Source organism: Saccostrea echinata, unplaced genomic scaffold, assembly GCF_033153115.1.
Source record: "Saccostrea echinata isolate AGI-Se365-2 ecotype Australia unplaced genomic scaffold, CSIRO_AGI_Sech_v1 ptg000001l, whole genome shotgun sequence".
NCBI lineage: Eukaryota > Metazoa > Mollusca > Bivalvia > Ostreida > Ostreidae > Saccostrea > Saccostrea echinata.
Genome location: NW_026889750.1, coordinates 2947956 through 2972715, shown reverse-complemented (window position 1 = coordinate 2972715; position 24760 = coordinate 2947956). Strand labels below are relative to the sequence as shown.

General features: G+C 32.4%; 2 protein-coding genes across 7 annotated transcripts in view; one reads left to right on the top strand and one right to left on the bottom strand.

Annotated features, from left to right (window-relative positions):
* LOC133183052 (uncharacterized) overlaps positions 1-6380 on the top strand; it is a 43648-nt gene extending 37268 nt beyond the window's left edge. For 4 of the 6 annotated variants that reach the window (XM_061317983.1, XM_061317990.1, XM_061318007.1 and 1 more), the window contains 8 exons: positions 58-105; positions 218-291; positions 2370-2456; positions 2859-3023; positions 3457-3558; positions 4170-4412; positions 4519-4611; positions 4853-6380. In XM_061317983.1, the coding sequence (XP_061173967.1) occupies positions 58-105; positions 218-291; positions 2370-2456; positions 2859-3023; positions 3457-3558; positions 4170-4412; positions 4519-4611; positions 4853-4921 (881 nt within the window). In that variant the 3' untranslated portion in view covers positions 4922-6380. The remainder of the gene's footprint in view (positions 1-57; positions 106-217; positions 292-2369; positions 2457-2858; positions 3024-3456; positions 3559-4169; positions 4413-4518; positions 4612-4852) is intronic. The other 2 variants (XM_061318022.1, XM_061318015.1) reach the window with 2 other exon arrangements.
* Positions 6381-12540: 6160 nt separating this feature from the next.
* On the bottom strand, positions 12541-23543 carry LOC133183043 (cyclic AMP-dependent transcription factor ATF-7-like). The gene is made up of 10 exons (XM_061317970.1): positions 23462-23543; positions 19973-20053; positions 17606-17744; positions 17160-17281; positions 15991-16358; positions 15312-15576; positions 14518-14768; positions 13753-13915; positions 13325-13439; positions 12541-13087 (listed from the first exon to the last, which is right to left on the bottom strand). The coding sequence occupies exons 2-10, from the start codon at positions 20024-20026 to the stop codon at positions 12771-12773; spliced, it is 1794 nt and encodes a 597-aa protein (XP_061173954.1). The 5' UTR covers positions 20027-20053; positions 23462-23543; the 3' UTR covers positions 12541-12770.
* Between the last annotated feature and the right edge of the window lie 1217 nt (positions 23544-24760).

Sequence of the window (24760 nt, the reverse complement as noted above, 5' to 3'; positions counted from 1 at the left end):
CAAAATTAAGATATTGAAATAAAAAAAATATTTTTTAATTCCTTAATATCATTTCAGGAGCCAGGCGATCGGTAAAGAAAAAATCTATTCCTTTCCCAGGCCCTAGTAAGTAAAATTAAAAATGTTACATTATTTTAAATTACATGAACAAATTTGCATGTGAACATTTTGATTAAAACCCAGAGAAATTTACCGATATTTATTTTTTATGTTTCAGAAGGCCTGAGAAAGTTCCGTCATGTTGCTTACGCTGCTTGGTTTATCTCTGCACTTAAAGCACTTAGAGAAAAGGTATCTACTAACAAACTAACCATTAGGAATTGCTGTTAAAGGCCACATCTACAAAATTTTATCAGAAATTGGAAAAGAGAATATCTAATAAATTTCTGATGAGCAATGCATGAGCATGTTTGGGATGGGAGGAAGGGGATAAAATTTAGATGAGTTATTTGGAATTCTTTTCTTTTTTTCTTTTTTTTTAACTAATGTTCAATGATATCTGAGAACTATATACTACTTTTGTATCTATAATTTTAATTATGACATTTTACTATTATTTGACAAAAGAACTTGGGAGTTCTTTTTCAAGACAACGTGCAGCATATTCTGGAAACAGAGAATTAAGGAGTTACCTTATCATAGGTCAAGGTCAGAGGTCTTAAATTGTGATATTTCAAAACTTATGACATGATAACTTGATAAGTATATTTCAACCTTCCGGTGTCATGATATTACAGGTCAAGCTGAAGGTCTTGATTAAATTACCTATATGTACATAATGCAGGATCCTATTTAATTTCCTTAATAATAATTTTTAGTTGCATCTCAGATCAGTCATAATTAAGAAGTTCATATTTTATTATCATGTCATTTATTTTAGCAAAGAATAAGGTTTATTTAATATATTGCTCTGATGTCATCTATTTTTTTTTCAAATTCCCAAAGAAATGTTCTTTTTGTCCATTTAATCTAGTTATATAAAGTTTTTCTGTAATTTTCACCACTCTTCTACCATCTATTATTCTTGCGAAAAGGATACTCAGGATAAATCTGCTTCTATTACCAGTGTAGTCTTATAGATTACTGAAAACAATCCATTTCTTCCTTTTTTTCCAAGCAATCCATTATCTCCTACATCTCTTTATTTTTATTTTAATATTGTAAACAGTTTCTTTGCTATACCGCTAGTCCGCATTTCAGACGAAGTCAGAGGTTTGTGTGCTGTGTTGTAATTTCCTGTTATTTTAATGATTAATTAGCAATAACTAACAAGTTAACACTGTTATTTTATCCTTTAGCAATAACAAAAAAATTAACACTGTTATTTTATCATGAAACAGTTACTAACAAATTGACACTTATGTATTTTTTCTCTATGACATTTAGCAGTAACTAACAAATTTAAACATTGATAGTGTATGTGCACTTTTGTATAATATAATCATAATCTTCATTTGATATATTGTAAATAACTCACAATTCTCTACGCTTCCAAATTGTTATTACTAACTTTACTAACATTTTTGTCGGCTCAATCACCTGAGTCAAAAGGACCTTGCAGGTTTTGTGATCAAAAATTGTTGAGTTTTGTCTATTTTATATTTTTGAAATTCTAAAGAAGCATTCTAAAGATACTCTTTTTTCCTCACTTTTTTGAAACTGTTTCATGCCATTAGTTCCAAAATTGGAAAACATTCATATTTGATAGAAGCGTCCATACCTCACGTCAAAAAGAACATGGTACATGTAACTAAGGATGGTAGCTAGGGCATAACAAGTTTATGACTTTTTTCAACTTTTGCATGTGAAATAATTTTGAAAAGGAGATACTTTGAAATTAGCATAATCTCAGCTGTTTAATTATGTAATTAGCATTGCATTGGTGAGAGTATCACTCAATTGAGGATTAAGAAGTGCTTCCTCATCAAGTGTGCTCTTGATTTAATTCAGAGCAAAGGTTTACTAATCTGAATAATAAAATTATGGTTTGGAATTTGTTATAAAAAAAAATTAGCATGTGACTGACGAAGGTGAGCATAAGGGCACATGGGCCACTTGTTCAAGTTGAGATCATTTTATGAATTAACCTAATTAACAGTAATTTAAATTAAAATCGACATTAAATCAAATCTGATCAAGATAATAAATTAAGTAAAAATTGTTTACTTTTTATTTCATTGTTTTAAAAGATATTTTTATATTCAGTAAATAAGAAATTGGGAAAAAAGTTATTTTTAGTCATTCTTTACGTCACAATTAATTTGTAGATTTATTTGCAGATTATTGTTAAAAAATTAAATAAATTCTGCTGTATGATTAAATTCTTACTTTGATTTTTTAATTAAATAAAAATTTTGTTGATCTTACAGAATGCAGGAAGCCGACCCAGTAGTGTATTTTTATTTGGAATAATCTTAAAAGAAATAGTCGCAGCACTTCACAGAATATACCTCAATGTAAGTAAAATTAGTTTATCCATACCCTTCATCAATCTACATCATTGTCAACAAGGCAAGGAATTTAAAAAAAAAAACCCATCCCCCTTCATCTTTGAAGTGAAAGAATATCTCCACTCCCTCATTTTAGGAGTAGAAAGATTAATACATGTACATGTGTAAATGACTATTTTTACAGTTTAATTACCTTGTGGGAAGAAAAAAACATGTTTTGATGTTATTGAATTGATAGCACTTACACAAATGCTTGAATGAACAAGTTGCAAAATTGATTGTAGCTATTTAGAACTTGTCTTGGGATTTTTTTTTTGGGGGGGGGGGGGATTGGGTGTTGAACAGTAAAATTGTGTAAAATTGTAATTAAGTTATTGTTTAAAAAAAAAAACAAACTATTTTTTTCAGCCTAGTGGAAATATTTACCCAGTCCTCGCAGATGCAATAAACCCTAAGGCCTATGATCTGTCAAACCTAGTGAGGGGGAGGACTGGGGAACGGGAGGGACAGACAATGATTCAGGAATTACAGTATATAGTGGAGAACCTGATCTACCACATCACAGAAATCATGGTAAGTGGGTTACCACATTTCAGAGATAATTGTATTTATAGTGAGTAGTTTACCACTTTACAGAAATCATGGAAAGTGGTTTACCACTTTACAGAAATAATGGTAAGTGGTTTACCATTTCACAGAAATAATGGTAAGTGGTTTACCACTTTACAGAAATCATGGTTAGTGGTTTACCACTTTACAAAAATCATGGTAAGTGGTTTACCACATCCCAGAAATAATGATAAGTGGTTTATAATTTCACAGAAATAACAGTTAGTGGCATTTGACACTAGCTATTCACTTGGTCATGTGATTTGCACTTTTGCATCATTTAGGATGTACACAATAAAATTTAGTGAAGCTTACTTAATGAAGTTAAGTTCTAATCATACATTTGTAATGAAATTTACTGAAAATTGTTTAGAGACATTCATTTATGTATTTACAGCCCAGCACTGGTGTCTTAGGAACTCATAGAAAATCAGCTGTGTATGAACTTATCAAAAATGGAAAGAGGTTTCCTGATGGTTATTTCTGGCAAGTAGAACTGGTAAGTTAAGGTGAGGTTTGTCTTTGTTGATCCCGATGTACATCAAAAGCAAACAAAATTTACTCTCCAAGAAACTCCGACTTGGTAAATAACTGTGGAACAAAATATCAAGATAATTAAGTTTATTTTTTTGTGTTGCCTGGAGAGAATGGTGGGCAATTGTAGGAATTATCCATCATCTGTTGGATTCACAAATATACCTGCAAAACGAGGTGCCCGTTTGCTTCTTGTACAGCTCTAAGTTCACAAATACTGTACGTGTACATAAATTGGTGCATTCAAAATTTAGCGCACTCAAGGGGTATGGAGTTGTTAGCGTAATCATGAATTAGCGCTACACATGTCCCTGCCGTGTATTGTATTAGTAAAAGATTTCTTAGCGGTATTCATGAATTAGCGCATCGTTGTCTGTGCCAAAGCCGCTAAAATATGAAGCCCACTTTTTTAAGTACACATACAGTATTCCAGCAGACAATACATGTATTCATTTGAATCCATAAGTTGCCTACAAAATTGCACACAATATGATAGGATAAACTGGTGTATATGTATACAGTATACTTGCTAAAAATGCATGAACACTTTACTGCACCTCAGATAATTAATTGCAGGACAGAATCCAGTTTACGGAGAATGGCAGAACCACAAACATTGGAGATCCCGAGGCCTTTATGTTAATCATAGGGATATTTATATCCAGAAGTCTGATTACAACGCTACTAATGAAACCCGTAGATTACGGTTTGTCCAATCAGCAGTTGTCCGATGTTGCTGAGCGTAATCTCAAGGTCATCGCTACGACGATGCTTTACCTTGTGCGACGAGTGTCGGTATCCAGAGGAAGAGCTATGATGGTGAATGTTTTTCTTGTTTCTGTAGAAACCATATTCAAATTAATACGTATTTTGATCAACTGTTAATGAAAATTTTAATTGAGGTTTGATCTTGGACTTTATTTAGAGTATGCCAGGAGAGATTGCGAAGTATCTGTACTCAGATGAGGAAATGAGACCAATTTACAGCAGAATTGCTAAGTCTTTCAATTATGCAGAGGTAAAACTGATCGCCAATATTTCTTTAATATAATGTATGGTAAATCACTGACGTATTGCATGTTTTATTATCCCAAAACAGTATTGGCAAGATCTATGAAATAAGATCAACAAAAATATAAAACAAATTCCACAATACCTGCTTGATATTCATTATTTAGGGAAAAAAATGTGCTAATTAAATCATAATACATATATTACTTGTTGAATTAAGTCCTATGTAAAATATCATTGTTTTACAGGGCCTTTTGAGGGAATGGGGTCAGGAGTACATCAAAAGACTCAGGAATGCACCCACTCTCAAGAACTGAGAGAAATTAATTGGAAAAATAACCCCACAAATTTCTTTGTGCCACTTCAAGGGAGATAATGCAATAACTCTTAAGAAAAAAGACAACTAATTTTATAGAGCTAATGCATTTTTCTTTTGCATATATATTGGGAAAGTGCCAATTTCGCTTGCACCTACAACATGAGCAAAATATGTTACAGTGCATGGATTAAACAACAAACTCGAAATGCAGTTTCCTTATTCAGTCTTCTTGCTCCATTAATTAGAAAGAAAAAAAAATAGAATTGTATCAGCTGAAAGAGCAGAAAAATGAAATTTACAGGCTTCAGTATGCATAACATCAAGGAAGCACAACTTTTGAAATTGATAATTTTAGAGATTTATACCAAAAAAATTACTGTTTTTACTAATTTATATGTGGATCAACATAACACACTATCAAAATATGGAAATTCCTGCAGGATTCCACAATGTGTTTAATAATTTGAACACGCATGCACATACTGAATTTGTTCACTAGAAAGCTATTCCAATAAATTTTGGGATAGACTTTCCTCAAGTTTTTAGGGAATACGTGGCTCTGTATCATCAACATACATCTTCACATTTGCATATGTACTGGCTAATGTGACCAATTCTCTAACACATAATTTTTCCTTTGTGTTTTACAAAAATTGCTTAAATATCTGAAGAAAAACCACATTCACTGTGCAATTTTTCTTGTAAAATACTTTAATATTTTGCTCATAGGCAAAATGGTTGGTTAATTCTAAATAACAAATGCAGATCATTTTCCTTAACATCTTATTTAGAGTTGAAACAGCTCACATGGTAAATAAAAATTAAATAAAAATATCAAGACTCGGTAGAAACTTATTGAAAAAGAGTTTTCAGACATAGTGAAGCAAGATAAAAGTTGCCAAAAGTTAAAGCAACGTCTTGTAGCTACTTGTTCATGATGCAGAATAAATATTTCTGGAAAACTTGGCTTCTGTTGAGTAGTTGGGTGGACTGCCAAAAACATGGTGACATCTGAGAATTGGTAATTAGACAGTATCACTGGTAAGAGTATACAAATTGGTTACAAAGGAAAAACTGCATGTGATTTTTAATCTTTAAATAAGTGTTTGTGTATCTCTTCTAAAATTCTTTTTAATTGATCCTATAATGTTCAATTTTTTTTCACTTCAAACTAAAGCCTGGTCAAGATTTTCAGAATAACCAGAAATAAAATATTTTAAATCGATTCACTAATAAAACATTGGAATCTTGCCATATGTTCTGTGAATATTATACTAACAGGTACCTGCATGTTAAATGCATTTTGTTGGTATAAATCGCTAATGTAATAGTATAAATTGCCAATGTAATAGTTTTTGTTTTGTAACTATTTAATATTTTGTCATTTATTTTGTTAACCTCATGTCATTTAATTTGAATTATGTACCAAAGCATCTGTGATAAGTTTGTGTTTTCTTGTAAATATCTTGTATCCCTTTGTTGTTAGTAAATTGTTAGTTATTTATTGAAATAAAGTACAGAAATTAAATCTGAGCAAGCAGTTTTCTGCTTTATTTAATTTTTAAAGTCCAATTCTACGAGGGTCCTTCAAAAAATATGTAGACAATATCGCTCTTCATGATATTATTTTATGATCAACACATTTTCAAATGCAAAAACATTTATTTTGTCATTGTGTGAAGTTTCATCCCATTAGATTAAATGGAACTCGTGTTACTAAATTTTAAATTCAATATGTTTTGTCACCATGGAGCACTCTTAACTACATTGTAACGTCGAAAACGATGTCGTGAAAGTTACAATTATACTCTCCCTCAGCATTTCTCACATGGTTTGTAGCACCTCATTAACTCATTAAAAAGGTCTCAATAATTCTTGACACATAGTATTCTAACAATTGTTCGAGTAGCATAAATTAGTGAGTGTTTTCAAATTCTTTACTGCATAACTCTGCTTTTGTAAGTTCCACAACAATGAAGCCGCATATCACTTTCCATGGAGTTTCTAAGTCTTCTGACCAGATTTTTTTAATGAAAGTCCATTTCCTCACAGACTATGCCTCATCCAATTCAAAGTTTCCACCACTCAAACACTGTCTTTATCATTAATACACAAAGTTCAATTCACTTCTGATATAGTTCCTGGTTTCTCCAGCATTTTCAGAGTTTGTTTAGAGGTTTCTCGGATGCGAAAATTTTTTATCGTTACTCGCTGCTCCATGATGTCCTTTATCATCACATTTTTTCGCTTTTTTCAAAGAGGACTACCTGTCTTCTGAAATTGATTTCTCTCTAATGAAGCAATATATTGCACTGCAATTTGGTACTTCAAATCATAAAACAAAAGTATATTTGAATTTTATTTATAGTTTAAGCATCATTTGTGAAAAGACATAACTCAAGACATAATTAGGTGTTTTATCAGAGATTTACTCAATTTCGACCGTGCTCCGTAACTCTATTTTCGAAGTTTTAAATTTTAAATAATTTGGATATTTATCATGGTGTAGTTGAATTTTTAGCTCTTCTGAGCCAAAGGCTCAAAGAGCTAATGCTATGGCCATTTGTGCGGACTGTGCGTAAACTTTTTAGAATATGGACCATGACTCAAGAATCCCTTGGCCAATTATTGTCAAATTTGTGACAGGGTATTCTTGGCCCAAGGGCTCCCGTTTATACAAAACTAGGGTTGTGACCCTTAAACAAGGGGAGATAATTAGGAAAATAGAAACAAAAGTACTGATTGCTAAAAAATCTTCTCCTCAAGAACCACTGGGCAGATTATCACCAAACTTACACAAAAGGATGAGGATATGTTGTAGATTAAAATTTGCACGGGGATTAACCCTGGGGCAAAGGGCGTGGTCTCAAGGTCACTTCAAAGTTGACCAAAAATTAAATTTTATTAAAATGTTGATATTTTGCTTATTATAAGGACTAGGATCATCAAATCTTGTCATTTGATGCATCTAAGAACCTCATATCATGCTGACTCAAAAGTAAGTCACGGTGACCTACTTTTTAAATTTTGTGACCATTCTTTTTCAAAATGATTTAGAGGCATATTTTGAACAATTTAAGGCCTATGATCGTCAAACTTTGTCAGTTGATGTATATCAGGTCCTCGGAGTGCGTCGACTAAAAAGTAGGTCACCTTGACCTACATTTTGAATTTTATGGCTAATCTTTTTCAAAACAATTAAGGTCATTAATTCCATTCCATTTCAAAGCATTTTAGAGGCATAATTTGGACATTTTTTGGCCTATGATCATAAAACTTTGTAAGTTGATGCATCTTGGGTCCTCAAAAAACGTCAACTGAAAAGTAGGTCACCGTGACCTACTTTTCAATTTATATGACTATAATTCAATATTTCAGGTACTAATTGGCTAAGAATCATCAAACTTTGTCAGTTGATGTATCTTGGGTCTTCGGGGTAGGTCGACTGAAAAATAGGTCACCATGACCTACTTTTGAAAATGTATGGCTTTAATTAAATATTTCAGGTAATAATTGGCTTAGAATCATCAAACTTTGTCAGTTGATGCATCTTGGGTCCTTGGAGTATGACAACTGAAAAGGAGGTCACAGTGACCTATTTTTGAAATTTTATGGCTTTATTTAAATATATCAAGTACTTATTGGCTTAGAATCATCAAACTTTGTCAGTTGATGCATTTTGGGTCCTCAAAGTATGTCATCTGAAAAGTAGGTCACTGTGACCTACTTTTGAAATTTTATGGTTATAATTTTAAAAACATTTTAGGTATTAATTGGCTTAGAATCATCAAACTTAGTTGATGCATCTTGGGTCCTCAGAGAATGACAAGTGATAAGTAGGTCACCATGACCAACTCTCAGGTACTAATTGGCTTAGAATCATCTTTGGTTCTTGGAGTGTTTCATCTAAAATGTAGGTCAAGATGACCTATCTTTGGAATTTCAAGGCTTTATCTAAATATACGGATACTTATAGGCTTCTAATAAAAGTGATAGATTTTACAGTTTATCAGAAGAGTGATTCAAGGCCCTTGGGCCTCTTGTTTAATTCAAATTACTTGGATTTATTGTCAAGGTATGTCTACCAAATTTGATTATGACGTTAAAACAAATGTTATGACAAAAGTCTACAAACTTTTTGAATGACCCTCGTATTTATAGGAATATACAGGAAACATCTTTCAAAGATACTCTGTAGAGGTTTTAACTTCACACATGTATTATTTTGCTTATTTTCCTTGTAGGATATCTAATGCACATGTTTGAATTCATTCAAATGGAATGCATTCATTCAAATGGAATGTTTGTTTTCAAAGAAAAACATGATTTTATACATACAATATGCTCCAAGTTCCTTGAATTCTCTATTGATTGTGAATATTAAAAACTAAGAGTTATTTCCTCATACACAGAATACTTTGACAGTACATAAATATATGCCCTCAGAATTTAGTGCAATCTTTCTCATCAATTGATTAGCATAACAATTTGTGTATTTGGAGCCAAGCCTCTACATGTTAAACTAGAGGAACTATGAGCACTGAGCTCACAAAATGATACCCCCGCCTGCCATATGTTTATATTGTTTGTATGTTGTTTAGCGTCCCTCTCGAGAATTTTTCACTCATATGGAGACGCCACCACTCCATTGAGCAGTGAGGGATCTTTTTGTGCCAGCACCTACTGTGACATGGGACCTTGGTCTATACGGTCTCATCTGAAGGACCGGTCTCCACGTCCTACAGTGGGATCGAACTCGCAACGTAAGGATCAACTCCTTATTCAATGACTCTAGAGCAGAGGCTCTAACCACTGTGCCACTCGGGCAACCCATATGTTTATAATGGCAAAGTTCATGTTTTGTTATGGGAGATCTGAAATGAGTGTCTGATCAAAAAGTAAAACTGGAAGTGCACAATGGCACTATGTAATAAAGATTCTGTGAAAGTATCATTAAATCTTATTCAGTGGTATAGGAGGAGTTGAGGATAAGAGATGGGTACCACTCAATACTATAGAAAGAATGGCAGTGTTCTAGGTTGTGCTATTGGAAACCCAAAATGTGTCCAATCAAAAAGTAAAATATGAGGTGCACAATGGCACTATGTAACAAAGATTCTGGAAAATATTAAATTTTAATCAGTGGTATAAGAGGAGTTGTGGATAAGAGATGTGTACCCCAATGTGTAACAAATGGACGTACAGCTAGACGGACGGACACCCCCATCACTATACACCCACCACTTTTCAAGTGGGGGGAATAATAATAATAATGAAGTAAAAAAAAATCCATTAAAACACTAAGCTTCACTTTCTCATCTTAATGGAAGGTTATCTATTGGGAAGATCACTATATTTTTAGGAAAAAAAGAGGCCTCTTTAGAGGGTCAATATTGATCCTTTGTCAGCTAGGAGACCAAAGTAAAAGTACCCATAATACTATGTGCGGTTCAATGAAAGCATTTTTTTTTTCAAATTAGGCCAAGTAACAGTTTAAATTTATAATTGAGAGTATTAAATTTTAAATCCCCTGGAAAAACAAAAACACAACACAGTATCTCATTCAACTTAAATATATTTCCATCAAAACTTGAAAGAAGGAAAAATAAACAACAAATGTAAGGTATGATCAAATGAACATAAACTGTTGCTATAAATATAACTGATTCAATGACACTGCCACATGTTTTAAATAACAAATACATGGAGAATGTAAAATAAAAAGGCATTAACAGAGAAACCCATGATAAATTACTAGTCTGGTGTCAGACTTTTGTAGTTTTGATTTCTATATACTACTTGTTAGGCACAGACTCTTCAACATAATGGTGGCCACAGTTAACCTTATTCCTGAAAGAACATGATGTACCTTTGGTTCATGATTACCTAACAAAATTACTTTTAAGACATAAGTTAAGCTTATTAATCCTTTTCTCATAATGGAACAACAAGGAATTTTGATTCAAAGTACACTGAAACTGAAAAGAAAGGGAAACAATTATCACTGCATTAATAAACATATGATTTTTCTACACTGGTTTATACATGTAGATGCAAAAAAAAAAAAAAAAAAACCCACCCTCGATTCAAATCAATGATAAAAGATTCACAAATCTTGCTAAAATCAAAGCAGTGTGTAAAATTTACATGTAGATAATTTAAAGATGTTTGATGTTAATTTATGGATTCAACTTTTAAAATGTTGTCTTCAAAACAGAAAAATTCAGTTCTCAAGCTTTATGAATGTTGAATGGCTTATCACTCTGAATTCAGTGCAAAAATTAAGTACAAAACATTGAGATCAGAAGGCCTTCATTTTTTGCATTGAAAAAGAAAAGTTTTATAAAATGAGCTTGCAAAATATGATAAGCATAAAATAGCCACAAATAAGAAAGATATTGCACATTACCACAGACAATTTCTTAGATTGTGATAAAACTGGAATGTCCCAAAATAATTTTGTTTGTTCATGATAGATTATAGAGATATGAGGTAACATGAAAGATTCATTGTCAAATTTACAAAAACATAATTGTCTAATAATCTTTGAAGTTATGAAAAGCTTGTGGAGAAAATTCAATACACTTATATATGATGTGTATGCTTATACAGGGTGTATACATACAAAGGGAATGGCAAAATATGATTAAGAATGACTAGATAAAATGTTTTCTTCTCAAACCATTTCTTATCCTTATTAAAAAAAAGCCAAACATACTAAAAGCTAATTTTCACCACGCATATTCCTCTAATGAAAAGTACATAAAAGGATGATAAACAAAGCATCAGAATGAAATTATTTTGCTTTACAGGAGGTAATTTGATCAGCAGAATGTATGTCTAATGCAAAAAGTGTGTGAAAAGTAAGCAGATACAACTGCAATGTATGTCTAACGCAAAAAGTGTGTGAAATGTAAGCAGATATTCCTGTAATGCATGTCTTTATACATACATACCAAAAAAATTGTAATGAAAATTTGAACAAGTAACAAGCATTCTATGCAAAGCACATTTTTTCACCTTTACATTTTTTTGTATTCCAGTCATTAAAATTCATCTTATATATCTAACTATCAACATTTGATTAATAAATATTTGTTAAATTTCACCAAATACATGCACAATACAAGTATGGTAAATCTCAACTCAACAACAAATCTGGGTTATCATAGCACAACATAAAAGTAACAATATATGTTTTAAATACAATGTCTGCACATAAATGTACATGTACTGAAGTTTTACAACAACAAAATATCCAGTTGTAGATTTATCATGATACACAATTGAATAATTTTTTTTTCATGAAGTGTAGAGACCGGGATATGTCTTATATGGCAGAAGTACATGTATTGCTACAATTAGATAACTAATTAATTACTGATTAATTACTGATTAAAAATGGATTTGCAAGATGATCAATATCACAACAAAACAAACACTCAACACCATGTACATATGATATAGCATGCATTGCACGAAACTGGTAATACCCATGTTCAGAAAACAATGAACAATACTTGATGTTTTCATGAATAAAAAAGGTTACAACAAAGCAAGTATAAAATTTAAATATCAAATAAAATTAATGTAAAAAAAAAAATATGAAGATATAGTGCATGAATATCACACATTCCAAATAAAAAAATGCTATTACTCTCCTATCTTTAAAATCAATAACCATGCTTGTAAACATGAGGCAAAATATCTATAAACAAACTTTTAAATTTTTACAAAGTTTAACAAATTAACGCTCTTTCTCATTCACTCATCAATGACATGACTGATTGGTGTCTAAATAAGTTTTTTTTTTTACCATCAGTAGAAAACCTACTGATGTACCAGGGTTATTTTTTCAGCTGTGGTGACTCAGTTTTGATCACTTTTGGAATAATGGTGTAGATCTTCTGGTTATTTCCGGTCAGCACCGGATGGTTTAGAGTTATGGTGGTGGGTTGTGGCACAGAGGCCGGTTGCCCAACAATCTGAGTGGTGATCAAGCCTGAGTCCACTGTCTTGACTATAGCCCCTGGTATAAGTCCTGCACTGGTCAGTGACTCTATCAGTTCCTTGGGGGCAGTGGAGGTGGCTCCTGTTAGCTCTGTCACGTTATGGGCCACAGAGGTTGCTTGGGTAGCTGTGACTACCTGATCTGTCAATGCTACTGTAACAGAAATATGATTAACTTAATGTACAATCACTCACGTCTGCTTTTCATGAGATTCTATAGACAATTTTTTGTTGGTTTTTGATTGGTACTAAATGGTATTAACTGGTTCATCTTTCAGATTTTAAACTAAAATGTGACCTCACCAAGCAGACATGAACTTTTCTTTAAAACCCTGCCTTGAAACCAGCATGCATACTTTTTTTCTTTGGAGGCAGAGCCATTAGTACTTACAAGACAATGGGAGTTGTCCTTGTGATCTTTGCTGCACTGTCACTGGACAATCTTTGTGTGCCAGGAGCAAGGTCTTCAACTGTGCTACTTCAGCTCGCAGCGAATTGACTTCACTCTGAAAGTAATAATTTCATTAAAGATCTACTAAGCAGTAGATATAGATGTAGATGGACAATATAGTTGGAATGTCACTTCCTCCATCCTAGAAATTTTAGAACTACAGTGATTCAGTTTATTCTATTGGAAACTGGCTTTCAAACTCAGCAACATTTTAAAATCTTAAATGTCCTATCGATTTCAACTCTCCCTTTAGATATCCTTATATCTTTCTAGTTACTTGTAACTGAAAACTTAAGTGATCCATTTCCATCTAAGTGATCCATTTCTTTTGCAAATGTACACTGATACACAAATGGGAGCCTGCTTACCTGAAGTTTGTTGTTTGTAGTCTGGAGCTCATCTCCCTTTTTCTCCAGATTGGTGATCCAGTTCTTTCTCTTCTGTCGACAGCGAGCAGCCGCGGCACGATTTCTCTCCAGAAACTTCTTTCTCCTGTCATCTCCATCATCATCGTCTGTTCTTGGTCGCTTACTGTCAAAATACATATGTATTCAATAAACTTGTAGACTGAATTACAAAATTGTTCATAACTCTTAATTTTTTCAAATGAGACATGTTTACTGATTAATTAAAGGACAAGAGCATGCCACGAACAGGAGTCACCTTCAATCAGTTAAATATACTTGTGAAAGTGAGACTCTTCTCACACAGAAGGATGGACTAAGAGACAATGAACAAAGTAATCCCCAGATGTTTTACTGCTTCTCTTATAATACAACAATAATCTACAGATTCAGAATACTAATGGCATTAATTTTGGCAATACTCTTCAAACCACATTCTTTTTTTTTAATAAATTCACTTCTTTTGGTACTATAGATGTTCTTTTTTTCCACATGGGATTAAATCTGCTGAAATTTGTCTCAGCATACTTAAGGTGCATTTAAGACAAACAATAGCAATCCAAGAAATCCGCATAACTTCCTGCCTGTGGATTGCACATAAATTTACGGTACATGTATTTGATATCAAAAACAAGAAGACTTTCTTTTTTTCGACTCATTCAAAAATTTTGAACATAAAATAAAATAGGAATGCTTTTGTAAAATTCAGACAAAATAGCCAAGGCTTACATGTTAACAGTGGAATCTGCTGCCCCAGGCGAGGGCAATTCTGATTTAATGCTGTCAAAGGACTGCGGTGAAATGGCCTCAACGCCAGAGATATTTGGAATCCCTGGTGTAACCTCTGGAGATATCTGTAAGCTGATGGGAGGGGTTGACTGTCTGACCCCCGGGGATATCTGGATTGTGGTATATCCCTGTGGGGAGTGCTTGGTGACTGGAGAGGGAATAGTCTGTGACTGGATTGCTGCTTTTAATCTCTGTTAAATATTGAATGAACATCATTATCTATGATGGCTTTAAAAAACAAACATTTCACAGGGTGTTCTAACCAACAACAGAAATCTCTATTAAGGTTTATAATCCCTCAGTTCATTCGCATAAAATGTTGCTTTAATGCTTATAATTTTCCAAAAGAAATGTGTTTCATAAGTTAAATGCAAACAATTTTAACATAGCCTGGGCAATACTGACAAAAAATACATTTTAACTTGACAAATTTATAAAGGAATAATAGAAATTTATCCCATTAAGAGTTATCTCTTATCAGAGTATTAATAAACCTCAAATTGTAGTCATATAATTGGTCAAAAAAAAAAAGTGAATTTATTCTATACCAAAACATTTGTTTGTAAAATTTGTGTCTTTTTCTCTGAGCAAAGGTTTAAGAGATTCTCATGGTTCTATGTTAATACATGTATTTGATTCCCTTAACTAGTTGGTCCTACCCCCCCCCCCCCCCCCCCCCAAAAAAATCTCTGGACAGCCTGCAATGTATTATGAGTGAGTTTTCTGTATGATACCTGTTTGGTGAGGTTGGACTGGGACTGTGCTGATGCCACTGTCTGAGCTGGCAATATAACAGTCTGAGGTTGTATAGCTGTGTTTATGGCTGCCTGTTCCACTCGGCTGGTCATTATGCTTGGTTGAACAACCTGGAATCCTCCAGGGGTGTTGGCTGGTATTTGAACGGGGACTGTCTGGCCATTGGGGAGCTGTAGGAAGACCTGCATGGTGTTCTGGGGTGGGGTTGATATGGTTGGTGCCTGCACCTCAGAGGAACGTGGACTGTAATTAAAACCTCATTTTATTCAATAAATATCTAACAACTGAAAGGGATTGGATGGGAGGCTGAGCAGATATGAGCCAATTTTCTCCTATTTTTTCCACATTTAAACCAAAGATAGATTGTAAACAGAGAATGTGTAGTACATCCAGTCTGAATGGAAGTATAATTTTGTAATAACTTCTTTAAATCATGACAAATATTTTTAAGTATTCTTAATGCCAGTTAATAAAATATTCTTACACAGAAATAATATATGTATGTACCATTTTAAAATATTTTTTTTAAATCCATTATTTTGCAATAAGAAAGAGAATCCTACACTTACAATAAGGGTAGCATTAACAATACCTAAATTATGGAAATAATATTCAAGGAACTGGTCACACAAGCAATAAACAAATCAATTCACTTACGGAGATACAGTGGTAGACTGAGCGGCTGTGACTAACGTAAAACTGCGACTCGAGGGAACGGAACTTTCAGCCTCCATCTGACTGGGAATGTTCAGAACTGTGGGAACCAGTTTACTGATTTTCTCCTTGGACGCCCCTGATGATATTATCACAACATCGTCATCTGACACGGTGGTAGATGTTGGTCCGGTTGACACCCTCTCTCTCTTCAGTCTATTTAGCACTAGAGAGGTCAGATCTGTTTTTGTAGACGTTTCACATGATTTATTTTTATCACTGGATAGATCCTCCACTGTACGGGGGATGGGAGGGACTGGGGTGTTGAGCTCATTGGAGTCTGGACCTGGGAGGACAGCAGCACTAGAGGTCTACAACACACAAACATACAGTTAAACACAGGTACAGGGATCAAAGTTTATAATGAAGTCAAGCTTATATATGAATACCAAAGTGATTTTCATTCCTTGCAGTTTTAAAATGTATTTTGAACTTGGATATAAAGAATTATGAACTTGGTCAAGTAGATATAACCCATTATGTTTATAACGAAACAAAATTGTTCCTCATAGTAAGTCGTCACTTATGGTAAGTCAATAAATCTCATAAGAGGACAAGTCAATAAATCTCATAAGAGGACAAGTCAATAAATCTCATAAGAGGACAAGTCAATAAATCTCATAAGAGGACAAGTCAATAAATCTCATAAGCAGACAACTTTAATATAACTTTAATTGTAGCTCTGTATTTTATCCTGTAGAAACTTAATCCGTTAAGTGCATAATGTGATGTCAAACCTCAAATTGTCTAACCACAATTGCTAAAAAATTTTTAAAAAATATTCCATCCTGTTAAGATCTTTGGGAAAGCATACTGCCCTTTTTCTTTCAACAAGTTTTTTTTCCATTTAACATATTCTGACCAACAAATCAGAAAAAAAATCAATTTTTAACAAAAGAATCAAAGAATTTGAAGTCAATATACAGAGAAATTTACAGTATAAACAATATCATGCCTTTGACTTTTGTGCATGCTGAGCATACAGAAAATATTGACATTTGAATTTAAAGTTTGAGCAATTTTTGACATACTCTAAGTAAAGAGAAAAAGTATTTGAATATTGGTCAAGAACCAGTACAGCTTGAAGATGTAGCTTGCTTTGAAACACCTACATCAGTTTGAGGTTCCGTATCCAATGCCTTTTTAAATGCCTCCTCAAATGGATTTTTTAGTTCATTAAACAACCCTATCTCTTCGCAGTTCTTCAGGAATTTTGTTGGTGTGGGGGTTTGATCTGAAATTTTTAAACATTCAGTTACACAAATGGCAACTGGCAGATACATTCTGAAACTGCTACATTTTCTTTTCTGACTTTTCCTTTCTTTTTTAAATAAATAATTACATGCACCATTGAGTAAATAATTATATTGAAATTGTCAAAAAAAGATAAACATGTACTTAATATGATCTTCTTAAAAAAAAATATCATTTTCATACAATCTCTTTCTTATTTGTAAATACATACTACTGGTAGTATCTTAAAAATAATATTATTAATATCTTGATGTAGGAAATATAAGTAAAATATTTATATCTAACAGCCAGATTTAATACTTACCTAAAAATAGACCTGGAGGCATAAGACCAGAGAGTGGTGACCTTCCCGAGCCTGGGGTAAGGCCTGTACCCATGTTCAGGGCTAAAGACATCTCATGTTTCCTCATGTGAACAGCAAGATGGTCTTCATTAGTGAATTTCTGATCAAACATATAAAAGGCATAAGTTTAAGACCATGCATTAAATGACATCTCATCGTTATTTTTTTTTGTTCAAGCATAAATATACAAACTTCTTCCAATTGTTTTAAATTTGTTTGTGTTGCATTCTTATTGAATTGATAAAAAAACAATTTTCAAAAAAGAAAAAACATATTTGAGTACATAATGAAAATCTCTCCTTTCTCTTATCTATTTGAAAAATAATGTTGTAAAGCTTGGACAAATTAATTTCTGTCTCACCCAATACTAAGAAGAACATGAGTAAATCCTCCATCTACACATCATGTGAATTCTCCCAGATTAAATTACTCATCACTGACAGATCTCCCCCCCCCCCCCATTATTTAAGATGATTAACCAATAGGCCTTTTTTTAAATACTGCTTATTGGACAAAAATTTAGTAAACTAGATTCGTCACTAGAGTGTTCCAAGGAATGCTTGTGTCACTTGCTTTTTTTCTTTTCTGTTTACAAATTAACGTTTAAGTTCATGCAAAAAAAAAAAATAAATAAATAAAAAAATAAATAATCATGGATAGCAGGACTTTGATAGAACTGCATTTTATATAAAAATGTGACAATCAACTCGTAAGAATTACAATCCCTCAATTTCCAAAGCTAAAATAAATAATTAAATTGAAATATTTATTTATTCATTCATAAATACAATGAAAACTGTCTAATCAAACACCTGTGCAATCCATTTCACTGTAAATTCTGACCTTTCATTCCCCCTTTACCCATTTTCAATATTCTTCACACTGTGCAATCTAAACACCCTGTCTTTTCTGACTCAAAATTTGTCTCCCAGTGCATGTCAGATTAGACAGGTTTCACTGTACCTGTTAATTTTTCCTGCAATTGTCAGCCCACATACAAAACTAAGTTGATATTCCAATCCCAATTTCTTCTCATACAACTAAAGGAATTCACTTTTCTTTAAGATTGTGCAGTAAATGTATATCATATAGTTTTGAATGGAGAGTGTCATGAGGTCAAGTCATATATAATCTAGTACATGTATACTCTATCTTAAATTGTCAGCCCATTTTTTTTAAGCCAGTATTTCAAGCAACTAACAAAATTCATTTGTGTGGTAAATGTTTATCGTATATTTAAAAAAAAAAGGGGTCACAAGGTCATAAACATGTAATAAAACGTGTAATATATATGCCTTTTATTGAAGCACAGCTTCTAAAACTTCGAAAGACATGTTACATTAATGGTTCAGAGTAGTCTTGCAAAGTAGGTCAAAGGTCAAGGTTGTAATGCTGGTACATTATTGATTCAGAGTAGTCTTGCAAAGTAGGTCAAAGGTCAAGGTTGTAATGCTGGTACATGTATTTTTCAAATTTCTTACTACAAGCAGAGCACATGGTAAATAGCAGACTTACCTCTCAAAGGTCAAAGAAAATGTGTATATCTTTTGAAAAGAAGGCTTAAGGTCAAGGTCAAAGATCATGAGGTGAGTATCCATAGTAATTTACAGAGGCCATTGTTCCAAGCAATACATGGACTGTAACACTGGTATTTTTCAAAATTTCTTACTACAATGGTACGTATGGTAATGGCTTTATTGGTGCAATGAAGCCACTGTTCCAAGGAATATGTGAACAAAACATCAAATCCCCACCTCTAACCATTCCCAAGATAAAGAGTGAGACAGACACACAGACAGATTCCATGCAAAGTGATCCCCCGAGTGTCACTTTGTTCTGCATGCAACAGAAAAAAATACATCTGGCTCAGTGGTTCCATATAATAATTTTTTAAATGACTAAACATCACCACTTCCCCATCATTCAACCAATTCTGTTATCCTATAAAGCTTTGGGTCATATTTGGTTGACAAGAGGGTTAATTAGCAATTTGACAAGTTGCACACTCTTATAATTCAAGATGAAATAAATGAAAAGCTATTTTATCCTTATTCAGATAAACAAATTTTTCAAATGTCTAAAAAGTTGAAGTTTGATATCTTGAACATTGATATTCGAATACTATATGGATATCTTGAAGTCAGATGAAAGTCTTAACCACATTTTCTTTAATGTATTTTAACCTCAGTATCTTGAATAATTACACATCTCAAAATTTGTTTTGGTCCCATTGTGTTCAATATATCTAGGTTTGACTGTATTTTCACAAACTTCACTCAGTCATTTGTTATTAGATGTATATCAATCAAATTGTGAAACCCTGTGTACCTGTCCACAAGCAGGTGCAGAACACACAAATGGTTTGTCATCTTCATCCTCCATCTTGGGTCACACAGTTGACAAAATGATCTTCAATAGAAAATTTCTCCTGATTATGATATGCAAAATAAAGACTTACACTCTTACTAAAACAATTCAAGTTTCACTCAGTTCGTTAATACATACAATATGTAGTTACACTCAAGAATGCTGAAAATTATTATTAGGACATACTGATGCTCTGTTTGATTTCTAAATGGACAGTACAATGTGCTGCAATTTACACAAATATCAATCATAACTTATTCATTTAACAATCTGCATTAGATATACTAGAATCTATAGTCTAGAAAACATAACTTTCAGATAATTTACTAGGTATAGGTACATGAGTTGTTGTTTGACATAAAACATTTTGATGTATTTTGAAACAGGAAGAAATAAAAATAAAATAATTGAAATTATAACAGGGAAGATGAATCATGAGCAATTACTCTATATTAGTCTAAAAAATAAGACAAATTATCTGCTCAACCATGACAAACTAGTAATACTTTGCACATCATTGTGACTTCTTTGTTTTACATATATTTCTGACACATTTGTATGGCCACTTTCAAAAAACTGTTCAGTAACAATTACTGGCTTATATGTAGATAGAATGTTCTATCGTTAAAATGATAATAATAGTAGTTATCCAGGTCCAGTAAAGGGTGTACGGGGATTTACCCCAGGTTTTATTCCATACACCCTGAGACCGAAGGATGTATGGAATACAACCTGGGGTAAATCCCCGTACACCCTTCATTGGACCTGGATAACAAATTTACTTCCTATTTACCTTAATAAATTCTTTGTAAACAAAACAAATTTATTTCCTATGTACCTAAATAAATTCTTTGTAAACAAGTCCAATCAACTGTGTTTCAAGCTTAAGCTATTGATAAGATTTACCACATCCTACAATGCATCGTGACGCCATGTTATTTGCTTAATATCATGGAGAAACTATGCATTGTGATGTCATGTTTTTTACCCCCAGCTCAAGTAGGGTGTACAAAACTTGGTAACCAATCAAATCTCGTGTTACAAGCTACATAGGAAATAATGTACTACAGAGTCAGTTTAACACTATTTAAAGATTGGTTCAGTGTCACAGTGTGTTGGCAATATATCAAAACTATTTCTGATCAGAGCATCTACTATAAAAAAAAATAATTCAGAATGTCAACATGATGCAATTTTAAGCAAGTCAGGGCTCTCAATTGCTTATAATTGCTTTTATAAGGCTTCTTTCTTAATTTAAAAAGTATCTTTTTTCCCCAACTGAATACCGGTATATAAATTTTCCAAATTGTCACTACCCTCCTCAAATCATGAATTGAGCATTATACATTTGGATTTATAGTAACAAAACTTACAATTCATGTTCCTGTTAAAGGCAAAACAGGAATTTATTACAAATGCCAGAAACCCAAAGTTTGATAACTTTTGATGCATAATCATTTTCCTAAAAATGCCCAAAAAGTAGCAAATTTTCCCAATTTAAATGTACAAGAGCCTTGTAATTAAAAAAAATTGAGAAAATATGGTGAATTCTTCCTTTAAATGGATTTTGGGTGAAGGTTTGTGCAGTTTCAAAAAAGGTTGTTACGCTCAATTTGGTAGCAAATATCATGCAATTTAAATCAAATAAATCTTTAGAGTTATCAAGGATCATGAAGTTAAACCTTTTACTTTATATTAACAAGCTATTCAAAAGTTTTTTTTGTAAGTTTCTTTATTTAAAACAGTAACAAAGGAGAAATCTGAAATTGCAACAGGTCACTCATGCTTGGCCATTTTGCCATGATTATGTCCATGCACTTTCAATCATTGTCCTCTTTGCCTAGTTTGATTTTCATAATCAATGTAAAGTTTTAAAAATTCAAAAATCATGCACCCATATATGATTAAACTAATATTATTTTAACTTTATATAATAATACATGACCAATAATGAGTAGTTTTTTTATGATAATGCCAGGAATGTCAAATACTTAAGTAACAAATATCAAATTGGCTGAGTTGTGAATCTCTGTTATTTATGTCAATCTATTTGAGAATTGAGTAGTCATATACTTGTCAATTTTTGTTTATTTCTCACGAAAAATGTCTTTGTAAAAAAATGTATATAAATAACTTATTTAGCTAAATCAAGAGGTTGTGCTAGACAGGGGTAGACAAATAGAATTTTCCAGTACTTGCCCTCAGACAGGTTACCATCGTAAAATTACTTGTCCTACCAAAATATATGCTTGTCCCAACTTTTTCTTAAATAACACAAAATTAAAGCATTATCATAAAATTTTGGACCAATCTAGAATTAAAATCACTTGACTCTCCCACGGAGAAATTTAGGAGGAAATTTCTAATTCTAGGGAGACTTCTTAGTGTGTGCGGTACGCATCTATTATTAAACTTAAAATTTTAAATGCATGTCACGTATATATTATTTAAATGAAAACAAAAAATAACATCTACAGTGCATTATTATGAAAAAATAACAACCCTGAATGTTAATTCAAGTTTTGAATTCATGATTATATGTGTGATCGACAGTCAACACCTCTAATTTTAATAACATTGACATGTGTTTATATCATGCATATCTAATGGCATGAATTTGACAATATTTAAAAAAGGTCTAAAATCCTCTTTAACTTTTCTGACATTACATCAATACCTGCTATGTTTTACGTCTTATGTAAATTTTACGTCTTGTGTAAATTTTAACAACACATTAATTGGTAAATTCTAGAAGAGTTCTGACCGAGTAGTCGATGTAGTGGTCAACTGCATTGAAAACAGAAACTCTGCTATGATTGGCTACATTTTAACAGCAGTAAAACAAACATTTGAGTATGATTTTTTGTTGACTGAAAAGGCACTTGTCTGCGGACAGGTACCACCTATCAAATAACTTGCCCGCCATACAAAATCCTGGGCGTCGGGCAATGCTATTTGTCTACCCTGCTAGACCTGGTAAATTTTGTCTTTTCAATCTATCTTATCAGTGCTATTCACCCTCTGAATAGAGTACTCTGAATAGGGTGTACAGCTGGTTAAATGATAAAAGTAAAATAACAAAGTCGAAAATTTCAATGGATTGAAAAGTGAAATAGTATAATGACTTTAGTAAAAATAAAAGTTTAGATAAACAGTAAACAAGAACAACAGCTAAATCAAGCTATTTTGAATAGCTAAATAAAGCTACATAGCTAATTCAAGCTACATCGTTAAGCAAGATAAATGAAGATAAACCAGGGGCCAATATACTGACTATTATTGTATAGGTCCCTGATGAAACCAAACTTCAGATTTTGACAGTTCCAACGGTTTTGTTAACCTTCGACTTTTTGTAACAAATTGGTATTTTCTTCTATAAAACAACTATCAGATATAAGTAACCTGATGTAATATGATATTCTGTTTCATTACTTTAAAATAAAACGTTACCATTAATTAACAATCACACAAAATTGATGACTTGCTGAAACACGAAAAATGAAAAATCTTTTTCTAATGGCGACACTTCCGGTCGACAGCAAAAGGAATTCCGAACCCGATCTAAAAAAGTATCCACCTCTACTTCTGAAATAATTTGTACAATCTTAAAGGGGTAGCTAACTTTGGAAATGATAAAGGTAATTTAAAAAGCAAAAACAAACAAACAAACAAATAAAAAGATTTTCGGTATTTCACTCGTCAGCTTTAGAGAAAAGTTTGGTCAGAACCTCTAACTTCAAAATTATTTATTACAATTCAATTTTTATGTTATATTTGATTTAAACAATACAAATTATACAATATTAAATTTAAAAACTGCTCACAAAATTGTTAAGAAACAAGATTTATGTGGTGGAAGGATATTCAGAAGAAATTCTTTTGTTTGATTTTTAAAAATATCTTGGAACTCTAGCCCTTCATATTCTTACTCGGAGAACGTTTTCCGTTATTATATGCTAGGAATATTAAATCTAGGTTTCAATTAATATCTTTAAAACAAATTTTACACATTCACTCAACAGACTTTGCCAAAAGATGAAGATATATTTAAGAAGTCAAGATAAAATTTACATTGTTTTCGCCTGAAAATCGCAGACTTTGACCAATATCTCAAAATTTACATCACTGACCCCAACTTCTTTTAGTTTTATGAATTACACGATACTTTCAACCGATCAGCACTACGTGCAGTCATAAAAAGCTTGATACAAGAAAATATTTTATTGCCTATTTAGATTCTTAATAACCCAAATATGATATTTTTAGTGCAAAAAGGTAACACAATAATTTACACTCATTAATTTGCAGGATTTTTTTCAATAATAAATATTATTCAAACTGTTTAACATAAATAACATTACATTTATCGCCATGATTACATTCGGTAAAATATAATAATTATTAAATTTAAAGTGATTAATCTAAAAGTTACAATTTAAGTGCAAAAAGGTCAACTTAATTGTACCCTTGGATACTGACCCTCAATTTTCTCTGCGATTTTGAGTCACGCCATATAAGTAGTGACCTAAAATATACTTCTTAAAAAAAAACACCTTTAGATAACTCATGTCACGAATGACATTTTTTTAAACGAAGTGCTTTTATTTCATAGTTTTTCTGATAAATCCAGACGGAACTAATGATTTATTGTGTGTGTGTGTGTGTGTGCAATGCACAAAGCCGATGTACAGTTCCTTGACTAAATTTCCTTTGTAACTGGCGATGGATAAAAATGCGACAGACTAGACC